Source organism: Rattus norvegicus, chromosome 10 (genome assembly GCF_036323735.1).
Source record: "Rattus norvegicus strain BN/NHsdMcwi chromosome 10, GRCr8, whole genome shotgun sequence".
Classification (NCBI taxonomy): domain Eukaryota; kingdom Metazoa; phylum Chordata; class Mammalia; order Rodentia; family Muridae; genus Rattus; species Rattus norvegicus.
In genome coordinates, this window is record NC_086028.1 from 45657824 (window position 1) to 45679060 (window position 21237).

Here is a 21237-nt window from a genome sequence, read left to right on the forward strand (position 1 = left end):
GTCAATCATTTAAATAGGCGGGCAGAAAGAAAGCGTAACTAGAAGTTGAAGCTCTTTGACTGTGCTGATTGGAGAAACGTTTGTTTTCTTCAAGTCTGGTTGGTGTTAGAAACGTTTCCCCACCCAGAAATATGGCCACGTGACAAATCAACTTTCACCCAGGATATTTATTTCCTGACTTCCCCTTAGCAACCAAGTGGCGGTGCTTGGTTCCACAGCAACCCAGCAAAGCGTCTACTGCAAGGAGAGTCCTTAGGGAGGTAAGAAGTAAGAGTTGAGGCTCCAGAACGACTCTAAGATCAGAGGTTGTATGACTGAAATCTCTCTTGTAACTCCTCTGTGAGGACTCCGACGTGGTCCTTCTCGTCTGTAAAATGAGCACACATGTCATTTTACACGTGTACTGAGACTTAATCAGGCTTTTGAAAAAGAAAATTGATACAGCAAAAGCAAGTAGGAAGAGGGTCCATCTGACAGCTTCTGGCTTGATCCATTTAACTGAAAGAGAGGTACCCAATCCACTGATAACTCCTTCTAGAATTTGGCTATTATATCCTTCCTCTTGATGAGCAATAAGTTATTTTTATTTGGTGCTGTATGAAGTGTTTGGGATGAGAATACAGATATTAAGTTTCCATCTCAGTCCTGTCAGTAATTCACTCCATGACTTTGGACACACACACCCCACCTCAAGCCTCAGTTTCTCTATCTTGGGAGTAGGGACACTAAAATGTCCCTTTAAATAGCTCCCAGAGCTGGCATGTAATTAAATAAGTGTGTACACTGAGAGTAAGACAAGGACTTACCTTCATCAGTTGCTTTTATTCTCATTATTTTGGGACCCTTAGGGTCTATACAGTGTTTCAGGTCCAGTTGACCCAGGCAGGCTCTTGTTCCCCAGGAGATCCAGTGACGAGGCTACCTGGGTGATTTGTTTGTAAAGCTTTTGGCTGCTTCTCCACATCCTACCTCTGGTCTTCACCAAGGACATTATCATCAGGCAAGTCAATTGGACCCCCGTTTGGATAAATTATTGATATCTTCCCCACAGGGGAGGATTCTTTGGGCCTTGTCCTGGTGGGGAGAGGAACATGTGACAATGTCTGTTCCTAGTATGCTGGTTACAATACAGTGGTGATTAAGAAAGTGGGTTCTGCGTTAGACAAGAGGTCACGCCTCCTGATAAATCTGCATATTAGTCAATCTAGAAAAGCATTTCTATTACAAAGATTCCTACTATGTGCTTTCATAGTTCCATACACCCACTAACTTGTCAATGTTTGTAAATACTGGGATAATCTATTTAATTCAAGTCTGGTTCAGAAGTCAGGCCATGCCCCTGCCCCTTCAGTATCCTTTCTCAAGGTTGGTTATAGAGAGCCACTCTGACCTGGTAGCCCTCACAAAGTTCTCTCTTTCCCTCCTTACAGATGTGAGCAAACCCTGCTCCCCCTGATGCCTGGGCCAAGACATACTTGAATTGCAACTTTACTCTCTTATCTAAACCTGCCACCATGCCAGGAGTCATACAGACTAGGTCAGGCCAGGCCACATGGTGTAGAACTAAAAGTCACCAGAGCTCTCCCATGCCTCCAAAACTGAATGAGTCAGAAACCTCCTTTGTTCTTTGGATCTGAGGGAACTAATGGAAATGGAAAGTTTGTCTTTTCCTCATGGCTGCCTAGATCATGATACCATCTCCTCAGTGCTCTCCCACTTCGGGGCTCCTCATGGCTGTCTGTGGCCTTGAACCTCTGACTCTCCCAGCAAAGTTCTTCTGAGGGCAGCCTCTCCCACTACCCCTCTTTCGAACATTATTATCAGGTCAATCAATCACTTTAGCTTAGGCGCAACCTTCCAAACTAGATTCTATCTCAGACTGGAGATGATCACTCCTACATATAAACTAAGTTCCTAGTGATGTCCCAGAACCCTGTATTACAGCCACTCTGGTGTGGTCACTCTCCTTCCTTCCTTCCTTTTGACACAGGGTCTCTATATGTAGCTCTAGCTGGCCTGGAACATACTATGAAGACCAGGCTGGCCTCAAACTCATAGAGATCTGCTTGCATCTACCTCCCAAGTGTGAGGACTATAGGACTAAAGGCATGCACCACCACTCCTGAGTAGCCTCACTCCTTTTGTAATCCTTGCCACTAAAGCTATAATGAGCTTCTAAAAACTAAAATCTGATCCCTAAGGGCTTGCCAGCCATCATGGAATACAACGCAATGCAGACCCTATGTCACTTCTGCTGTCTGGCTTGGGGTCCTTGTCATCACCTCTTCCTGCTTTCTTTTCTTTTTATCCCTCATATTGTATCTGCCCTGACTAGGCCAGTTGTCCCTACTAGGTGCTTTCACTGTTCCCCACACCTACTAAGTTGTTTGTAAGTAAATCTTGGTGTGGCGATTTAATTCAGCTCTGAAACAGAAGACCTGTCCAAGGTTCACAGCATGTGGTAGTTATTTGGTATGGATGTGTAGACTAAATACAAGCTTTTAGATAGCTGTAGGAGTGGGGAATCGTCTTCCCAACAGGAAAAAGACAAAGATTTAAGCTGGCGATGTTACTTTTCAAAAAATACACAATCAGAGTCAAAGTCCTCTCTGGGTGTGAACATCTAGCATAGTTCTTGCACCAATCCTACGCAGCATAGAACCCGCTGAGCTTGACTGGAAGCTAGCTTGCTTGACTGGAAGCTAACTTGACCTGCTACAGTTAATGGGCTTTGACGAAACAGGTCAAAGTTTTGACACCAGAATTGAGTCATTTCCAAAAGCACCACACCTTTAAAAAAAAAGTTCCATGTACTTTTCAGATAACATCTGACAAATGAAACACATTTAAAAAAATTTCCCCAGAGGTAAATTTTGAGGTTGGTGGTAAATTATGAGAAACTTTAAGGGAAATTGTTTAGGAAGAATAGGAAGCTGAAGGGCACAAGAACTGCCCTGGGAGATTGAGTTTGTCAGTCGGTCATCCTGAGGAGGGAGAGTCAGCCAAGTCAGTCAGTCACTCTGAGGAGGAAGAGTCAGTCAGTCAGTCACTCTGAGGAGGGAGAGTCAGTCATTCAGTCAGTCAGTCACCCTGAAGAGGAAGAGTCAGTCAGTCACCCTGAGGAGGAAGAGTCAAGTCAGTCAGTCACCCTGAGGAGGAAGAGTCAGTCAGTCATCCTGAGGAGGGAGAGTCAGTCAATCAGTCAGTCAATCACCCTGAGGAGGAAGAGTCAGTCAGTCAGTCACCCTGAGGAGGAAGAGTCAGACGGGAAAGAGTAGGAACAGAAGGCTACTTGAAGGATCAGGGCACAGGTAGAAAAAGAGCATGGATGATAGGAGATACTGACATCTATTTGCCCCAAATAAGACATCAATGACAGGCCAAAGAAACCAGTCTATCCGAGTATAGCTTGTGAGCCAGCAAGCTCATTGCAGTGACTTACAGAAGGATGTGTGGCTCAAAGGCACCCTCATCACTGAAAAGCCAACTCCAGTATGGGTGACAATTTATGACAGTTTCGTCCTAGAACTCTAAGCCTAACTTACAGGCTGCTCTTATCAAAGATAGTCTTTTCTTCCTCAAAAAATGTTTACTCCTCATATATAAATTCTCTTCTGAGATCCATCCAATCACTTAACTGTAATCCCCAAAGCAAACTCCATACTCTACATCTCCATGGCTGATGTAAAAACAGTCTTCAGATCTCCAACTCCTTTTTCATCTTTGTTGACTGCAACAAACGTCTTTCTACTGGGTAGGTTCCACTCCCTGTTAGCAGCTTTCCTCAGCACATATCCCAGGGCTCTGACATCTTTAATGTCTTGGAGTCTCCAAGTTAGCTTCAGCTTCATAGCTTCTTGTTCAATGTCTGGGATCCACACATGATATTCTGGGCTCCTCATAAGGGTTGGCATCAGTTCTCCAGCTCTGCCCTCTGTAGTACTCTAAGCTCAGGTTAATCCACTCCACTGCTGCTGCTCTTCTTGGTGATCATCCCATGGTATTGGCATCTCCAGTACACTGGGGTCTTCCACTGCAAGTAGGCTTCACCAATAGCCTCTCATAGGCTCTCTTCATGGTACCAAGACTCACCTCCTTTTCATGACCCCTTCAATCCTGGGCCATCAACTGTAAATGAGACTGCACTTTCACCAATGGCCTTCCATGGCCTCACACACTGCCAAGTTTTAGCTGTTCTTTATGACCTCTTTATGCCTTCATAACCAGTACCACCCGAGTGACTTTTATACATTACCAAGTACAGCTGCAGCACGAGGTACAACCTTGGCTATCTCTGGAACACAGCTTCTTTGGTGCTTTCAGAAAGCACTTCCCAGAGGAATTCACCTCAGTGATGTTGGTCTCTTCTTAAGCACCACTAATTTCTTAGCTCCAGCTTACCAGAATCAATTTTCCCAGTATTTCCTTTTATTCTGGACTCTAAAGCCAGAGCCACATAATTGAAGCTGCTGGGTTCCACTACTTGCCGGAGCTGGAACATTGTCCCCTTGTTCTATTACATTATACCAGCTTCCTCTTTTCCAACTCCTTCACTGTCTAAGCTTCGATGTCCTGGATCTTGCTATGTACATTGACCTTGAACTCAAGAGACCTATATGCCTGTCTCCTGGGGTTAAAGGTATACACCACACCATGCCTGGATTTAAGTTTTTCTTCACTTAGAACTTGCTCTGTCTCAGGCTGGCCTTGAACTCAGAGATCTGCTTGTCTTTGCCTCCTGGCATTAAAGGCTTGCACTACCATACCTGGATCTAAATTTAGCTGTGTGAAATCTTGTCACTAGGTCATTACTCCCTTAATTCAATTTTATATCCTTGAACACAGGCTCCAGCTTCATTTCACTTCCTGGTAAAGTGAAATACTCTTTTAATACTCAATTTAATATTTCCTTTAATTTTTAGGAAAATACCATATATTTGTATTTTTCCTTTCTCAACTTGCTCCTTTTCATTAAAATGTTTTTCATAAAAAGTGCACTTTAGTAACCACACAACAGAATTTACACCAGGCTTTTTTGAGACTTACTTTTTCAAAGCAGTTAATCTAAATCTCTTCACCTTAGCCTCAGGCAGACTCTTCAGACCATGACAAAAAACAGCCACATTTTCCCCCAAAATACCACAAAAACAGTCTTTAGGTCACATACTGAAATTCTTTTCCACTGAACCGTCTTGAGCCAGGTCTGAACAATTCAAATCACTCTCAGTAACAAAGTCTTCCATATTTCTACAAGGATAGTCCATTAAACCCAACTTAAAGTATTCCACTGCTTTCCAAATCCAAAGTCCCAGAATCTACATTCTTCCAAACAAAAGCATGGTCAGGCTTATCACAGCAATACCCCACTCCTGATACCAACTTCTGACTTAGGGTTTTACTGCTGTGAACAGACACAGTGACCATGGCAACTCTTATCACAGCAACATTTAATTAGGGCTGGCTTACAGGTTCAGAGGTTCAGTTCAGTATCATCAAGGTGGGAATATGGCAGCATCCAGGCAGGCATGGTACAAGAAGAGCTCAGAGTTCTATATCTTCATCTGAAGGATGCTAGCAGAATACTGACTTCCAGACAGCTAGGGTGAGGGTCTTTAGTCCACACCCACAGAGACATGCCTACTCCAACAAGGCCACACCTCCAAATAGTGCCACTCCCTGGGCTGAACATATACAGACCATAGTCACTCTCATTCTGAGACCCCAAGGTTCCCATTTCTCAAGGGAGAACATGAATGGCCATATTGGGTCAATGTCTCCTCCATGCATTTCTGTCTGCCTGGGGATGAGGAACTTTCAGAAGGGCCACTGGGGCCTAGCACTTCCAAGGATCACTGTCAGTGACTTGTACCAAGAGACCTAGGTAAGGACAAACAGAAGGTCAGAGACTAGCTTTGAAGGGATCTGAGAACCAGAGACTAAGGTAACCACTGTGGGCATTAGCCCTGTGTAGAGACCAGCTGTGGCTGTGAAGTCAAACAGTGAGCCCTGATGAGGGCTCAGGTGGCTGCTAGGAAGGCCTGGGGCAGCCTTCCAGCAGTGCATTTGCTTCAAGGTACTGCAGGCAAGGGATGGGAGTGGATAGCTTGTGGCCTCCTGGCAGGCCGTGATACCATGTGAAACACAGCCAAATTCTGTTCTCAAACCAAAGGAACTGTATGTGAAGGCGGAACCCAATTTCTCAGCAAAGATGAGCCGGCCGTATGACTCAATGGAGCCCAAAGTAATGGACGATGACATGCTCAAGGTAGCTGTTGGGGAGCAAGGGCCCCAGGAAGAGGCTGGGCAGCTAGCCAAGCAGGAAGGCATCCTCTTCAAAGATGTCCTGGCCCTGCAGCTGGACTTCCAGAGTATGTATCCTGGGTGCCAGGGTTGTGATCTGGGTGGAACAGGGCCTCTCTGACTTTCTCTGCCCTATTTCAAATCCCCACATTCCACACATTTGGGGTCAGTGCAGACCTGTGTGAGAGCCCGCCAGGCACAGGAACAGGGACATGTTGTATCAACCCCATCCAATAACTCCATCATTTGTCCACAACACTCCTGATTCTGAATAACAGCAACAACAACAAAAGATAGAATTTCCCTAGACCATGCTCTCCCCATTATACAACTCCACAATGACTTGGAATGGAGTCCTTCATATAGAATGAAGTCCTTGGTATGGAAGGGTCCCTAGTGAACAGCACCAAGGAGACCCTACATTACTGGAGTCAGGTAGGAATGCAGGGAGAAAGAGGAGGAACCTGCACTGGAGGGAGTGGCTTTAGGGATAGTGTGTCCACAGAGAAAGAGCATAGAGATCCCTGAAGCAGGCATGCACTTTGAGTGGGACAGGGCAGCCCAGTGGAAGATATGGCTCAGGACAGGCAGAGACTTACTGTCTCAATCCCCATCTGTGAAATAGGAAGCAGCTCCTATCACAAGTTCTGACTGGGAAGAAGAATGAGACAACTTGCATGCAGTGTTTGAATCATACTGGGAAACCACTGAGTGTGACCCAGTGAGCCAGGACATGGAGGGCATGAGAGGGAGGAGGAGCTTAGCTTAGTACATATCTCAGTACTTGGAAGGCAGAGGCAATAAGACCTCCAGTTCAAGGCCAGCCTGGGCTTCATAGTGAGACCCTAGCCCCAAAACACAAGGAGTGAGTAGGGGGTGATTGGAGAGATAGTGCATTGGTTAAGAGGAGTAGCTGCTCTTCCAGAGGACCCAGGTTCAATTCCCAGCACCTACATGGCAGCTCACAAGCATCTATAACTTCTGTTCCAGGGATCTGATGCCCTCTCCTGACCTCCACAGGTACTGTATATGTGTAATACACAGACATATGCACAGGCAAAACACCCATGCATATCGAATAGGAACAACAGAAAAAATATATGAACTGAGAAAATAGATCAGTGATAGAGGGCTTATTTTACAGAGTGTTCCTTACTTAATCCCAGAATTGCCCAAAAAAGGAGCAGGAGAAAGAAGAAGAAGGTGGGTGAGGACCCTGAGCCCTCTGCTTTCTGAGTAGGTGTGGTTTCAGAAAGTGACCTGCTGTCTTGGGCCCCAGCTGTCTAGGCTTTTGGCCAACAACAAAGATGCTGGGCCCCATACCATATGCTAAAGGCAGCCATAGGCAGGCCTTGTATAAGTTCACAGGCCCCCTGCCCGTGGCCTCCAGGAATGACCCAGAGCTGCAGCTTCCCTGAGAGGAGGACTGGATGAGGATTGGCCCCTTCCTTCCCACCTCCCCCACTAATGGGCATTCCGCCAGTACTGAGCAAGTACCTAAGAGACGCCAGATGCTCTTCCAGGCATTCAGAGTCCAAAAGACAAAGAGCATTCATTACCTTTATGGAGTTGATGTGGGGGAGGCAAGTAAGAGGGAAAATTAGATTGTTCCAGGCAGTATGTGCGGGCGGGGGAGATAAAGCAAAGGAAGGAGAAAGGGGAGATTAGAGTTGGGTGAAGTGTTTTCTACAGTGGCCAGAGCCTTGCCACGAAGGCGAGATGTAAAGAAACATTTAAAGGAGATGAGGGAGGGAACTGTGTGAAGATTGGGGGCATGTGGCTTAAAGGGGGGAGGGGGTTATGTGAGCTACAGGGAGCAACCAGTACAAGGCCATGAGTAGGCCAGAGCCAGCCTGAGGAGGCTTGCTGAAGGGACAGGCCAGGGAGGTCATATTGTCAGCAGGCACTTGCCTCAACAATGAAATATATTTGGCTTTTATAGTGAGGTGGGATCCCCAAGCATCCTGAGTAGACATAGGATAAGGTGGGACTTGAGTTCTCACAGAACTTTGCTGGCTACGGGCAGGAGAGGGGATAGGGGTGGGGGTGGGGGACGATGACAGGGATATGATGAGATGGCTGCTACCATGTCTCAGGCAATAATGACGATGCCTTTGCCAAGGTGGTGGTCTCAGAAGAGGACGTGGTGGCTGTGTGAAAGATTAAACCAGCTTTTTGGCAGGAAGTTCATTTGGAGCTAACCCTCAGATAGGTCCTTGTTTGTTGGCATATTTTGGTGTTTTCACGTGGTCTGTTGTCGCCTGAGGTAAAGCCTGGTACAGGTGTGCCAGAGCCACCCACCTAAAGTGGCTCAGCAGGAAGCCACCAGAGCCAAGTGAATCAGGGCTGAGTTTCAGCATGTCAGACAGCAGGGCCACAGTAGGTGCCAGGAAAATCCAGACCAGAAGTAGGAGACGGCTACGAGTTGAGCAGAACCACCCCAGAACACATAGAGACAGACAAAATCAGGTTGGGAAATCTGGCAGCAGGCAGAGACCTAACAACAGACTCTTGTGCTGCCTGACTCTGACTACAGAGAGGAAATAGGGAAGCAATGGATAGATCAGAGGATCCTGCTTCTCTAAGACCTGCGAGGGTTCAGAGCACGCCACACACCGAATCTCGGACCTCACCACCATCCCGTGGATAAATGTGAGCTGTCAGTAGAACTTGGTTTTGTTCTGGGGATTGAAGCTACGGTCTTGATGCAGATGTTCTACCGCCGAGCTACATCGCCCAGCCTGTAGCACTTCCGTGCCTGGTACCTGCAGAGGTCAAGGGTGGTGTTGATAGCCTGCAGCTAGAGTTAAAATGGTTGTAACCACTGTATGGGCGCTGGGAACCAAACCTGAGTCCTCTGTAAGGACAAGTGCCCTTCACCAGTGTCGCCTCTCCACACCTGCCTCACATCCTCTTTTTCCTGTGTCTTGAGACAGGCCCCCACTAAGCTGGCTGGTACTGACCTTGTTAGCCTCCTGGCTTAGCCTCCTGAGCAGTCAGGATTATAACTAGCGACACTAGTCTCAGCTTGAGCTCACTACAAATCCCAGGCTAGACTTACAGTCTTGGTGCTTCAGCCTCCTGACATGGGTGTACACCCCTATGCCAGGCTCTTAATAGTGATTTAGAAAAAAACTCACTTCTGTACTATTTCATTTCTTTACGTGAATATAGCCTAAGATTAAAGTTTCTAGAACTGGTTGCGTAGGTCAGACTGGCTTCAAACTCACAGAGATCCACTCAGCCTCTCCTGAGTGTGATAGCCATTGTTGGACTAGCTGGACCACAATCTGTAAGCCATTCTAATAAATCATGTATACACACACACACACACACACACACACACACACGAGCCAGTGTTCTATCTTTGGCCATATACACAAAGAACCCAAAGTGAACATTTGGAAATATAGACTTTGCATGTGTATATTGCATGTATGCAGGTGCACATGTATGCAATGTGTTTAGAGCCAAAACATGTATGTATGTATGTATGTATGTATGTATGTATGTATGTATGTTCTGATGTTCTGTTTCTTTCCATGACTAATACAGAGGGCTAGAGCAATAGCTCAGCAGTTAAGAGCACTGTCTGTTTTTCCAGAGGACCTGGGTTTAATTTCTAGGTGGGTCACAACTACCTGTAACTCTAGTTCCAGAAGATCTGATGCCCTCTTCTGGCTGCAGAAGCTCACACATACGTACATACACAAACATACAGGCAAAACATTTATACTATAAAATAAAAATAAAGGAGGATTTTTTCAGTTTTGGAATAAGTATAAATGCCAATATATTTTAAAGGAGCACACAACAGCAGAGCTGTGCGGGGCTTATGGGAAAGCTGGGAAGCACTGAACAGGTTCCACTGACCTCCAAGTTTTACATACTCAATGTGGGATTAAGTACCACTCAGAAGGCTTCTTGGTTCCAGTGACAGAAACCAAACTCTGGCCATACAACACACGCAAAAAAAGAGTAGCTACACGGCCAGGACTGATCCTCATGACCTCAGGGTCTCTGCTGCCAAGCTGTCTGAGCCCCGCCTTCTGATTGTCCCAGTGGCTGCTATGACACAACTATAGATATTTCTAGGATGTGTCTAGAAACAGATTTAAAAAATTGCAGGTCTAGCTAGTGTGGTGATGTATGCTGTTAATCTCAGTACTTGAAAGGCAGAGGCAGATGGGTCTCTGTGAAGTTTGAAAACAGACTAGTCTACATAGTGAGTTCCAGAACAGTCAGGACCACATAGTATGACCCTAACTCAAGAAAAAAAAAAGCGAGAGTGAGTGACTGAGTGAGAGAGAGAAGAAAGAAAGGAAGAAAAAAAGAAAGAAAGAAAGAAAGAAAGAAAGAAAGAAAGAAAGAAAATAAGCTGTAGGTCAAAAGAAACAAATGGTAAATATTCCAATAAATGTTACCCAGTGAACCTCCAAAAGTAAAACCAGTTGAATGACCCCCCCCCCATGCTGGCCTCTGCTTGTAGTCTGTGCCCCAAGGTAGACCTATTTCCTTAAGAGCTCCAGCCCTGCCCCTGGGGCAGTGTGAGTCTCTGCAGAGAAGACCCAGCTCAGCTCCTAAGACACCTGCTTAGCAAGCCCCTGTCACACCAGACCTCTTTGATCCTTCCCAGTGGCCCTGGTCTTACTCTCAAGTGCTCCTCCCCCTCTCCCAGGTACTCTGGGGAAGGCAGGGCTCTGCAGAACCCTGTATGAGTACACTTCAGTCTTCCAGGGCACTGGTACAAAGCTCCAGTCACATCTGGGCGCTCCGGTTGTTTCAGATATCCTCCGCATAGATAACCTCTGGCAGTTTGAGAACCTGCGGAAGCTGCAGCTGAACAACAACATCATTGAGCGGATCGAGGGCCTGGAAAACCTCACACACCTGGTCTGGCTGGGTAAGGCCTGGCTCTGTGTCTGCCTTTGTTAACGGTGGCCCACTGCCAAGGACATCCATCGCCTCCCTGCAGAATAATCGCAGTGACACTCGGCCGCCAGCCTGTTGTCAGGCCAGGCACAGCAGAAATACTCTGTCGGTTAGGAGCGAGAAAGTGACAGTCTGTTAAAAAGCCCGGGGCTTATGCTGGGCAAAGCATCACAAGGATGTGCTTCTGCATACAGACAGCCTACTCCATCCCACCTGCCAGCCTCTCAGGCTGGTGGGCACAGGGGCAGCCCTAGACCAGCGTTTTCCATAGGCACAGGTGGACAGCTGGCCACTACAAGGAGCACAGACAATAGCTGTGTGCTGATTGTGGCCTGCCCATGCTTTACATGAGCTTTCTGGTGTCACATACCATTCCCATTACAGCAACAGTGAGCAGCCAAGGTGACAAGAAGTTAAGTGAGGGCACAGGCTCCCTTGTCAATCTCTGTCTGATTCCAGAACTTTGACCTCAGTGCCAAGGTCACCAAAAGCTTGGCCTCTTAGGTGCTTCCCTGGCTAGTGAGGGGCAAGGGAACAACTAAAGGACAAAAGGGGACAAGCTGAGAGCTCCTCTGAGATGTCTTATTTATTAGCTTCCACAGAGATGTTCAATGGCTGTTGTTATCCAAGTTGATGAGAAGGGAGGTAAGGCTCAGAGAAGCTCGGCCAAGCAGCAGCAGTGCTAGGCTAGCCCCACCCCATCCCAAATCACATGCTTCTGCATTTTGCCAGGCTTCCAGAAGCCATCATCAATACAGTTCTCAGTCTCCAAAGCACTCTCAGATGTGTTGGTGCTGTTATTAGGGGCCTCAGTAACCCCACTGGGTTGAGGGGCCATTTCACAGAGACGGCTCCTGAGGCACCAAGAGGCTGACCGGCCTATGGGTGAGAGAAGCAGATGGAGCCGAGTCTGACTGTGGCGACCAGGGCTCCTGCTCAGGTACCCTTTGTTGTACCCTAGTCTTCACTAACACTGGTTCCTGGTCCATCTGCATGTTAGAAATCACCTGTCACTATAGGAGGTGAAGTCAGTCACTCACCGTGGAGATGGTTGCCCATGCCAGCCCAGGTTCTGAGCAATACTCAATACCCAGAAGCCAGCAGGCCAGCTTGCCTCTTGGAGTAAAGCCACCGGTCCTACAAGGGCACCTGTTTGCCTGTTTACACAGAAGGAGATTTGAAGACTAGCCACACCATACTCCTCCTGACCTAAAGCTTCTACTTCCTGACTGATTAAAAAGAAAGATTCCAAACTACCACCTGGAGGCATTGTCAGAGAACAGGAAGGGACACTTACTTGGAAGATGGGAATGCCAAACAGATGGGACGCAATCTTGCTAGGATGTCACAAACATAAAGGAAAGGCCATCTTACAACTCTGCTCCCAACCCCCTTAAGAACACCACTTTAGATCCACTCCTGGGTGTTTTCATCCCAGAACCAACAGGGCTGAGAAACTTCCCAGTCAGAGGGGAGCTGGCAGAACTGGGTAGATGGCAGATAGGGGACCTTAGGGAAGAGCCCATCTAATGTTCCTAGAATCCCCAAGCAGTGAGGCAGCCCCTCAGCTAAGTGTCACCCCCAAGAGCTCTCAGCAGTCTGAAGCTTTGTTCCAGGCACGTCCCCGTCTAACTGAGCAGTATGCCCTCAGAGTCTTCTTCCTTTTCAGATTTGTCCTTCAACAACATTGAGGCCATTGAGGGCCTGGATACCCTGGTCAACCTGGAGGACCTGAGCTTGTCCCATAACCGGATCTCCAAGATAGACTCTCTAGATCCCCTGGTGAATCTGCAGGTGCTGTCACTGGGCAATAACCAGATTAACAACATGATGAATGTGAGTACCAGCCTGAGACGCATGCCACAAATATCACAGGGCCTCGAGCTGTGCCAAAACCAAGACATGCAGTACATGCTTCCCCTAGAAAGATGAAGCACCCTAGTTATTCCACAAGGGCTTTGAATATATTGAAAGACCATGCTTAGTCCAACAAAACCATCTCTGGGTACCAGGCTTCATGGCCTCAGCTGTGTCCTATGCCTGCTCTGAGTCTCATGCTCATATGACAAACCTACTGGATGTAGGACATTTGTTCTAGGCTCAGCAAGACAGAGATGGCAACATATAGTCCTTTTTGGGGTAACCAGCCATCTAGATGAATGTGACAGCAAGTTAAGGTCTCAAAACAGTGATGCAATCCCTGTGGGTGATAGGAGGGCAGTCTAGATACCAAATGTGTCTGTATGACACCAGACATTGTTGGGAGGCAAACTGCCCCAGCACACATCACAGCAGCCTCACAGTGGGAAGATACAGCTGAGACTCTGCTGATAATTACTGAGTGCTATGGTAGGGGTGACCCTATAGCTTCTCCAGTTTAGCCACCGGCCTAGGGCTGGCTAATAACATTCAAGACTCCATTTCCACATACATTAATCAGTTGCCCTGGCTTCAGTCCTAACTATGCACCCAAATGGCTTACAGGAACAGGAGTGAGTCAAGGCACCAAGTCATTGCCCACATTTAAGTCTGTTCATCAAAGCCAAACCCTAGAGGCAACACAGTCTTCATCTTGCATGTCGGACGTGAATATCCAAGTCTAAGTGAGGCCCAAGCTTTCCGTGTCTCAACTTTCTCACCCGTCAAATAGAGTGTGGCAGTAACCCACCAGCCCAGGCGTCTCTCTCTCTCTCTCTCTCTCTCTCTCTCTCTCTCCCTCTCCCTCTCCCTCTCCCTCTCCCTCTCCCTCTCCCTCTCCCTCTCCCTCCCTCCCTCCCTCCCCTCCTCTCTCTATGTGTCTCCCTCTGTCTCTCACTCCCCTCCTCCCTCTCTCTCTCCCCTCCTCCCTCTCTCTCTCCTTCTCCCTCCCCCCATCTCTCCCTCCCTCTTCTGCTTCCCCTCCTTCTCCTTTGTCTGGTATCCCATTGTAAACAACGTCATGACCCGATAGCTTCTGCCACCCGAATGCTGGACTACAGGTGTGTGCCCAGCCTAGGAACAGGTTCTTGCAGAGGCCTGTTGTGGCGATATCTTCGCTGAGAGAGAGAGAGAGAGAGAGAGAGAGAGAGAGAGAGAGAGAGAGAGAGAGTGAGTGTCAGGGATGATAGTCAACCTGGTTCCAGAGCCTTGAAAGATATGAGAACCAGCTGGGCACTGGTGGTGCTTGTGCATCCCTTTAATCACAGCATTCAGGAGGCAAAGGAGAGAGAGACAGAGAGAGAGAGAGACAGAGAGAGAGAGAGAGACAGAGACAGAGACAGAGAGAGACAGACACAGACACAGACACAGAGACAGACACAGACACAGAGACGGAGACTTCCATCCAGCCAAAAGAGGATGCTTCTTAGTGTCAGGTATGTGAGCAGAAGCTAGAGGCACCTGGGAAACCTGCATGGAAGCCAGGAGTGTGCAGGCACCCTGGGAGCTGAGGTCAAGTTGCAGACAGCAGCAGCTAGAGAAGCACCAGCATGGAGACTTCTCTGAGCTCTGGCATGTCCACGGCAGAGCTATGAACAGGAAGGAAATGCACCGCAGTCAGGGTAGACCTGGGCACGTGAATGGCTAATGGGGTGTACTGCCTAAGAGGCACTGCCTGAAAGAAACAGAGAGCTGCTCTCTGGCTGGCTGCAAGCAAAGCTCAGCCAGGGCCCTGGGTGCGAGGGATTTGCTGGGGAGGTGACTTTTGGAAACTAGAGTGATCTAGTGGGGGGAGGGAAAGCCAGCATTGGGTGCTGCTGAGATTGCTGCTAGGGGCGGTGGGGACTTGATTCTATTGGGCCTCGAGAATATCCAGAACTCCTTCCAGATGTGACTCCCTAATTGCTGAAGCCCGCCTGAGGCTCTGACCTTCAGTTCTGTCCTTGAGCAGCTAGGGTCACTCCATGCAGATTAGCTCCTTCCCAGCCTGTGGGTGGGTGGGCCTCTGGGGACACAGAGACCTTGCTGACACAGAAGATGACAAGGTGGAGTGCTGCCAGGAAGAGTCTGTCCCGGCTGAAGCATCTGCTGCAAACAAGGGCACTTGTGGTGTGATTTATGGCATGGCAAAGAAGAGAGCTTATCAATAGGACTTCAGGGATATAAATTTCTTACACCTCTGGGCTCCCCCATCATGTCCTCAGGGCTGTTTATCCTTACAGCATCCTTGTTTATATATGACAGGGAAGAGAGAAGTAGAAGTCTCCTCTCACTATCAGTGTCCCTTTAGTCTGCTGGGCCATTGAAGGCTCTATTCCTACCCCCAGACCATGTCATGTGTGAGCATGGCCAGCTGGGCAGCTTAAGGGAATAGCAAAGTAAATCAATCACTGGCTTGTTATTAGTATGAAGTTCGCCTGGTAGGGCCAAATCCCAGAGGTCATATAGTCTCAGAGTCTTGCTATCTACAACAGTTCAGAGCATTTAAACTCACCAGAACCCTTTCCAAGTCCAATCCCCAATTATCCAGTCTGCCCTCTGCTCTGTGAGATAAGGAATCCTTGTGCTGGCCAACAGGGGGGCCAAGTAAAGCCTGGAAGGTGTGACTAGCAGAGTCAGCCAATGTTAGCTGCAACCTACCAGTTGCTGACATTGAACCGGTGACTTAGAATTTTGTGTGTCTGCACATCTATAAAACGTGATTAGTAGTGGACCGCAGGGTTGTTGTGAAGACCGAATCAATTTTACTACTGTATGCCTAATGCAGGACCTGGCTCATAGTAGGTACACAGAAAATCATAGTCAACTTAGGAATTTTCAGATTCTGAGATAACCCCAAATAGCCCTTTTAGTTTTTGTTTTTTCTCTCTTCCTTCCTTCCTTCCTTCCTTCCTTCCTTCCTTTCTTTCTTTCTTTCTTTCTTTCTTTCTTTCTTTCTTTCTTTCTTTCTTTCTCTTTCTTTTCATTCCAAACAAGCTTTCTCTGTGTAGCCCTGGCTGTCTTGGAACTCACACTATAGACCAGGCTGGCCTCAAAATCAGAGCTCCACGGCCCCTTTCTCCTGAGTACTGGGATTAAAGGCATGCACCACTACCGACTGGCCCCCTTTGGTTTTTGTTATCTTTACTTTTTTTTTAATCCATTTTTCTTTATTTTTTCTTCTCTTTTTAAAAATTCATTTGCGTCCTAGCACTGTTAGGGACATAATCCAGGAACTTGTACACCAAAGGTCCATGCTACAGCAACGACCGAACACTTCTTGCCTCAAACCCTGTGGTTGAACATTTAGCATTAGTTTCTGCCTTAGCAGGTCCTGCAGCCCAGATCTCATCCTATGGACACTGGAGATTTTAACTGACATGAGGCCTTCCCCAGGCCTGGACAAAGAGGCCAGAGAGGTTACAGAGACTATGTCAGGATGCTCGACTCCCTGCCAAAGCCTTTAGTATTCTGCCACGCTGCCCTGCAGCCCTGGGCAGGATGAAGCCCTCTTGCTCTCTCCAGTGGGCTGCTCTTTGCCAGTACTACATGCACTTAGAGCCTGTCTCCACAGAGAGAGAAAGACAGAAAAGAGCCTGCAGGAGACCTGCGCTATCTAGGCTAGGTGTCCCCAGGCTTGGCTGATTTCTGGAGACCTTAGGAACCGTGGATCCTCTTCACCTAACCAGCCAGTATTCGTCTTTGTGACTTGACCCAGAGAAGCCTGACTGACACCGCTAAGAATCTTTGCTCTGAGTCTTTCCCATTTATTTGACGTCTAGCTGCTTGCTGTTTTGTGATTTATTTATTTGTTGGGTTGATTTTAGTACCTGCTGATTGTATTAAAAAAACACAGAAAAGTAATCCTAACTCCGAGCACAGAAGCCTCAGTTTTACTTTCTTTCCCGAACCAGAGGCTTCTTCTAAGTTCCATGAGTATCCCTCCAGGCATCCAGTTTTTAAACATGTGTGACTGCCACATTGGCCCAGCTGTCCTCCAGGAACCTGCCTTCATCTGAGCCCTCTCTTCTGCAGTCAGCACTTAGCATGATTATTGACATAGCAGAGAGGGGATCCCCTCCTCTGCTGGATCCCTCCATCATGCGACCTGAGTTCTTTCAGGGAGCAGTCAGGGTTGCTTCCGGATGGTGCATTGCATGTGGGGTGTTGCACACGCTGCATGCAGGGCGTAGCATGTGCCCATGAGAAGGATACCATAGAACAACATCAGCCCATCTGTAAGGTAAACTCCCGGGGTGGGGCTGCTGGATCACAGTGCATTGTGCATCTTTGTCAAACATCTCTTGTGCACCCTTTACAGACCTACCCCACTCCATCCCCCATGCAGTGAAGGGGCGGCTCACTCTCACCTCCTACAACACATTTTGTCAGCAACATCTTGTCTCTGTGGCTAAAAGATATAAAGGGGGCTCTTAGAAAAAAAAACTTTTAGAAAGTAAACCAAATACTGCTTTCCTCCAGAAACAAGACTCTAGCAGCTTTTGCTGTTCTTAGAGCACATTTAAATTCTTGCTGAAAGCCTTTGTGGTCTTCCAGGAACCAGCCTCTGGTACTGTCTCCCAGTGTGGCTCATGTCCTTCCTCCTGAACCCTCCCCACTATTCTGCAGCAACCTTGGCTGAGTGCTGTTGGCGGCTGTGCCAAGCCCTGTGCTGCCTCAGGGCCTCTGGCCTCTTGGAATATGTGCCCTCCCTGCTCTCCCGTGGATGTTGTCTTGGTGAGGGTTGCTATTGCTGTTATAAACATAAACACCATGACCAAAAGCAACTTAGGGAGAAAGTTGCTTACACTTCCACATCATAGTCCATCATCAAAGGAGGACAGGGCAGGAAGTCAAGGCAGGAATCTGGAGGAGGCAGGAGCTGATGCAGAGGCCATGAGAAACCTTTCCTGTCTAGCGTACAGTGTAATGTCTAAGTTCCAATGATGCCGTCATCCAAGTACTGGCCAAGTGGTTGATTCCCCCATTTTACTAAAACCAAAGCACAGGAAGAGTAAATAGCACTCAGTGAGATGCTCTGCTGGCTGTTGTCCTGTGACAATCCAGCTCCATTTAACAGGAGACTTGAGACCTCCATGCAGTTCTACTGCCTAAAACGTCACCCTATTCTAAGTGACCACTCGTCTAAGGGCTGATGACTGCTTTTCATAGCTTATTTCATTTAGCCTTCATGACACTGATGTCATTCTGCCTATTTTGTAGAGGAGGAAGTCAAGGCTCATACACTAGACTGGTCATCTGTCTTAAATTCCACAACTGGGAATTGAGCACTTGGGAGTCTTCTGAAAACTTGTGGTTACTCTCAGGACTAAAGTCTGGTTCAGAAGCCACAAACTCTCACCTGTCTGTATGGAAGGTACCCCGGCCAGGTTGTGGACTCAGGAAGGGTGCAGAGGCGGGAAGCTGTTGTATGTGGTTCCAAACAGTCCTGTGGCAGCAAGGACAGCACCTCTGCTTCCTACTACCCAGATCATCTACCTGCGCCGGTTCCCGTGCCTGCGAACACTCAGCCTCTCTGGGAATCCCGTTTCTGAGGCAGAGGAGTACAAGGTGTTCATCTATGCCTACCTTCCTGATCTCGTGTACCTGGACTTCCGGCGCGTTGATGAGCAGGCGGTAAGCGTCCCAGCTCTGTTCTCAGTGGGAATCACGTGAGCAGTTCTCCCTATCCATGGCTGAGAGAACATGTTTTCCTAGTGGGCCCATTTCCGCTCCTATGCACAGCCACTCCAGCAGTGACTTCCCACTGTTTCCTATAGGTTTCCAGGCTTTAGCCCCTTCCACACAACACCCCAGGGCTAACAGACAGCTATTGTCTGTTTTCCAGGTGAAGATTCTAGGAGAGAGAGTAAAAGGACGTGAACAGTAAACTGGCGTGACCATGAGCTGGTGGCAGGGCCTGACTCAACCCAAGCTTATATGAGCCGAGGGGCAATCCCATAGCAATTCCCTGAGGGTTGTCACTCCAAGCTGGGAGGCCCCACTCATCCCCATCTTTCTGGAAGCACACATAAGCTGGCAACCAAGGCAAACCACTCACCAAGGGTCTTCTGGTTAGAGGTCCCAGAGCTGGCTCCTGGAAGCTGGTCTTTCAGCCTCATGCTGGGCCAGCCAGTGCGTGCGTGTGTGTGTGTGTGTGTGTGTGTGTGTGTGTGTGTGTGTGTCTGTGCATGCATGCTCACGCGTGCGCTGTCCCTTCTCCCTTGCCGTAAGTAAGTCCTATCTCCTGCTGCTCCCTCTGTGCATACAGTGTGTGAGGCCTTTAATAGCGAGACTAGGAAGTCTTTCTGTGTTAGGTGCCTGGAAACCCAAAGGCTTCAGAGCTGCCTGGCCCTTCTCACAGGAAGTTGGTGCTTTTGCTAATTAATAGGAACCTATATTTGGCACATGGACAGATTTAGGGGGTACCCAGGAAAGGCTGTCTGGACAGTGGAGGGCTAGCCCTAATGTCCCTGCAGCCTATACGGAGAGCCCTGCCCTGAGGGACAAGCTGGTTCCCAAAGTCCAGTCTCATGCTGTTCACAGAAATAAGAGGAGCTGCTTCCCCATCCCTGCTGACAGTGGGCTTTCCCGTGACAGTATGAACCGGAGTATTTCTCTTGTTCTTAGGGTATATGTGCGTGTATAGGTGAGTAAGACAACAGTCTCATGCAATCCAGGCTGAACTATACAGCTAAGAATAACCTTGAACACCTGATTCTTCTGCCTCAGTTTTCCAAGTGCTGGGATTACGGCTGGCTCTGAGATTTTAAATTCTGAAAATCATTTATTTTAAGTATATGAGTACACTGTAGCTGTCTTCAGACACACCAGAAGAGGGCATCTGATCCCATTACAGATGGTTGTGAGCCACCATGTGGTTGCTGGGACTTGAACTCAGGACCTCTTGAAGAGTGTTCCTATTCCATCATTCAGCCCAAACACTCATACACATAAAATAAATTCTTTTAAAAAGCCTGGTGTGGTCCAGGAAGATGTCTGAGCCAGTAAAGGCAGCTGAATCCAATTCCCAGGACCCACATGGTAGACAGAGAGAACTGACTTCCACAAGTTGTCCTCTGATCACTCATATGTTGTGATGCTTGCACGAACACACACACACTCTCTCTCTCTCTCTCTCTCTCTCTCTCTCTCTCTCACTCATGAGTAGGGGCACTGAAAATGAATAAATTATTATGGAAAAATTGAAAATCCCAGTGCTGGGGAGGCAGAGGCAGGAGGAGCCCTGGAAGTCAGCCGGTTCACCCTACTTGACAAGCTGCAGACCAGTGAGAAACCCTGTCTCAAAACCCAAAGTGGACGGCTCCTGAGGAGGAAAGCTTGTTGATGCCCTCTGGCCTCTTACACACACATGAACCACGCACACACCTGCTCCCCAACACACATGCACATAAACACATCTCAATTGTTTTGATTAAATAGTATTGGGGACAGGGCTAGAGAAATGGTTCAGGGGTTAAGAGCATTCGCTTTTGCAGAGGACCTGGATTCAGATCCCAGCACATGCACGGCAACTCATAGCCATCTATACCTGCATTCCTTTCCAGTTCCAGGGGCTCTGACACTCTCTTCTGAGCTCCACAGGCACCAGGACACATATGGTACGCATTCGTACATACAGGCAAAACACTCATGCACACAGTAAGTGAAATGTAAAAAAAGAAAATAAAAGATGAAGATCAGGTGCCTTTAATCCCATCACTCAGGTGGTAGGAGCAGGCAGATCTCTGTGAGTTTGAGACCAGCCTGGTCTGTATCTTGAGGCCAGACAGAGCTATGCAGAGAGATCCTGTCTTCAACAAACATTAAATCTTGGCTAGATATATAAATTGCAAGATGCAGGGACTCTTCAATGGTTTTAAGAGTTGATTAATATTTTGATTTTTCTAATTCTCAATGACAAGAATGATGTGGAATAAATATGTAGTATAAAATGGCAGAATTATGTTTAGAGCCATTTCAGAAATTGTTGAGGGCTCAGCAAAATAGTTAGCGTGTCCAGGGCGATAGAAAGCTGGAGACTTGAGTTCAAGGCCCAGAACCTACATAAGGCTGGAGGGAGAGAAATCACTTACATTTGGCCTTGGC

At 47.8% G+C, this 21237-nt stretch overlaps 1 protein-coding gene across 11 annotated transcripts in view; it reads left to right on the forward strand.

Moving 5' to 3' along the window:
- Drc3 (dynein regulatory complex subunit 3) overlaps positions 1 to 21237 on the forward strand; it is a 78858-nt gene that overhangs the window by 37779 nt on the left and 19842 nt on the right. For 4 of the 11 annotated variants that reach the window (XM_063268614.1, XM_063268618.1, XM_063268619.1 and 1 more), the window contains 5 exons: positions 902 to 1000; positions 6170 to 6368; positions 11087 to 11203; positions 12902 to 13068; positions 18619 to 18765. In XM_063268614.1, coding sequence (XP_063124684.1) covers positions 6209 to 6368; positions 11087 to 11203; positions 12902 to 13068; positions 18619 to 18765 — 591 coding nt within the window. In that variant the 5' untranslated portion in view covers positions 902 to 1000; positions 6170 to 6208. The other 7 variants (XM_063268621.1, XM_063268622.1, XM_063268617.1 and 4 more) reach the window with 6 other exon arrangements.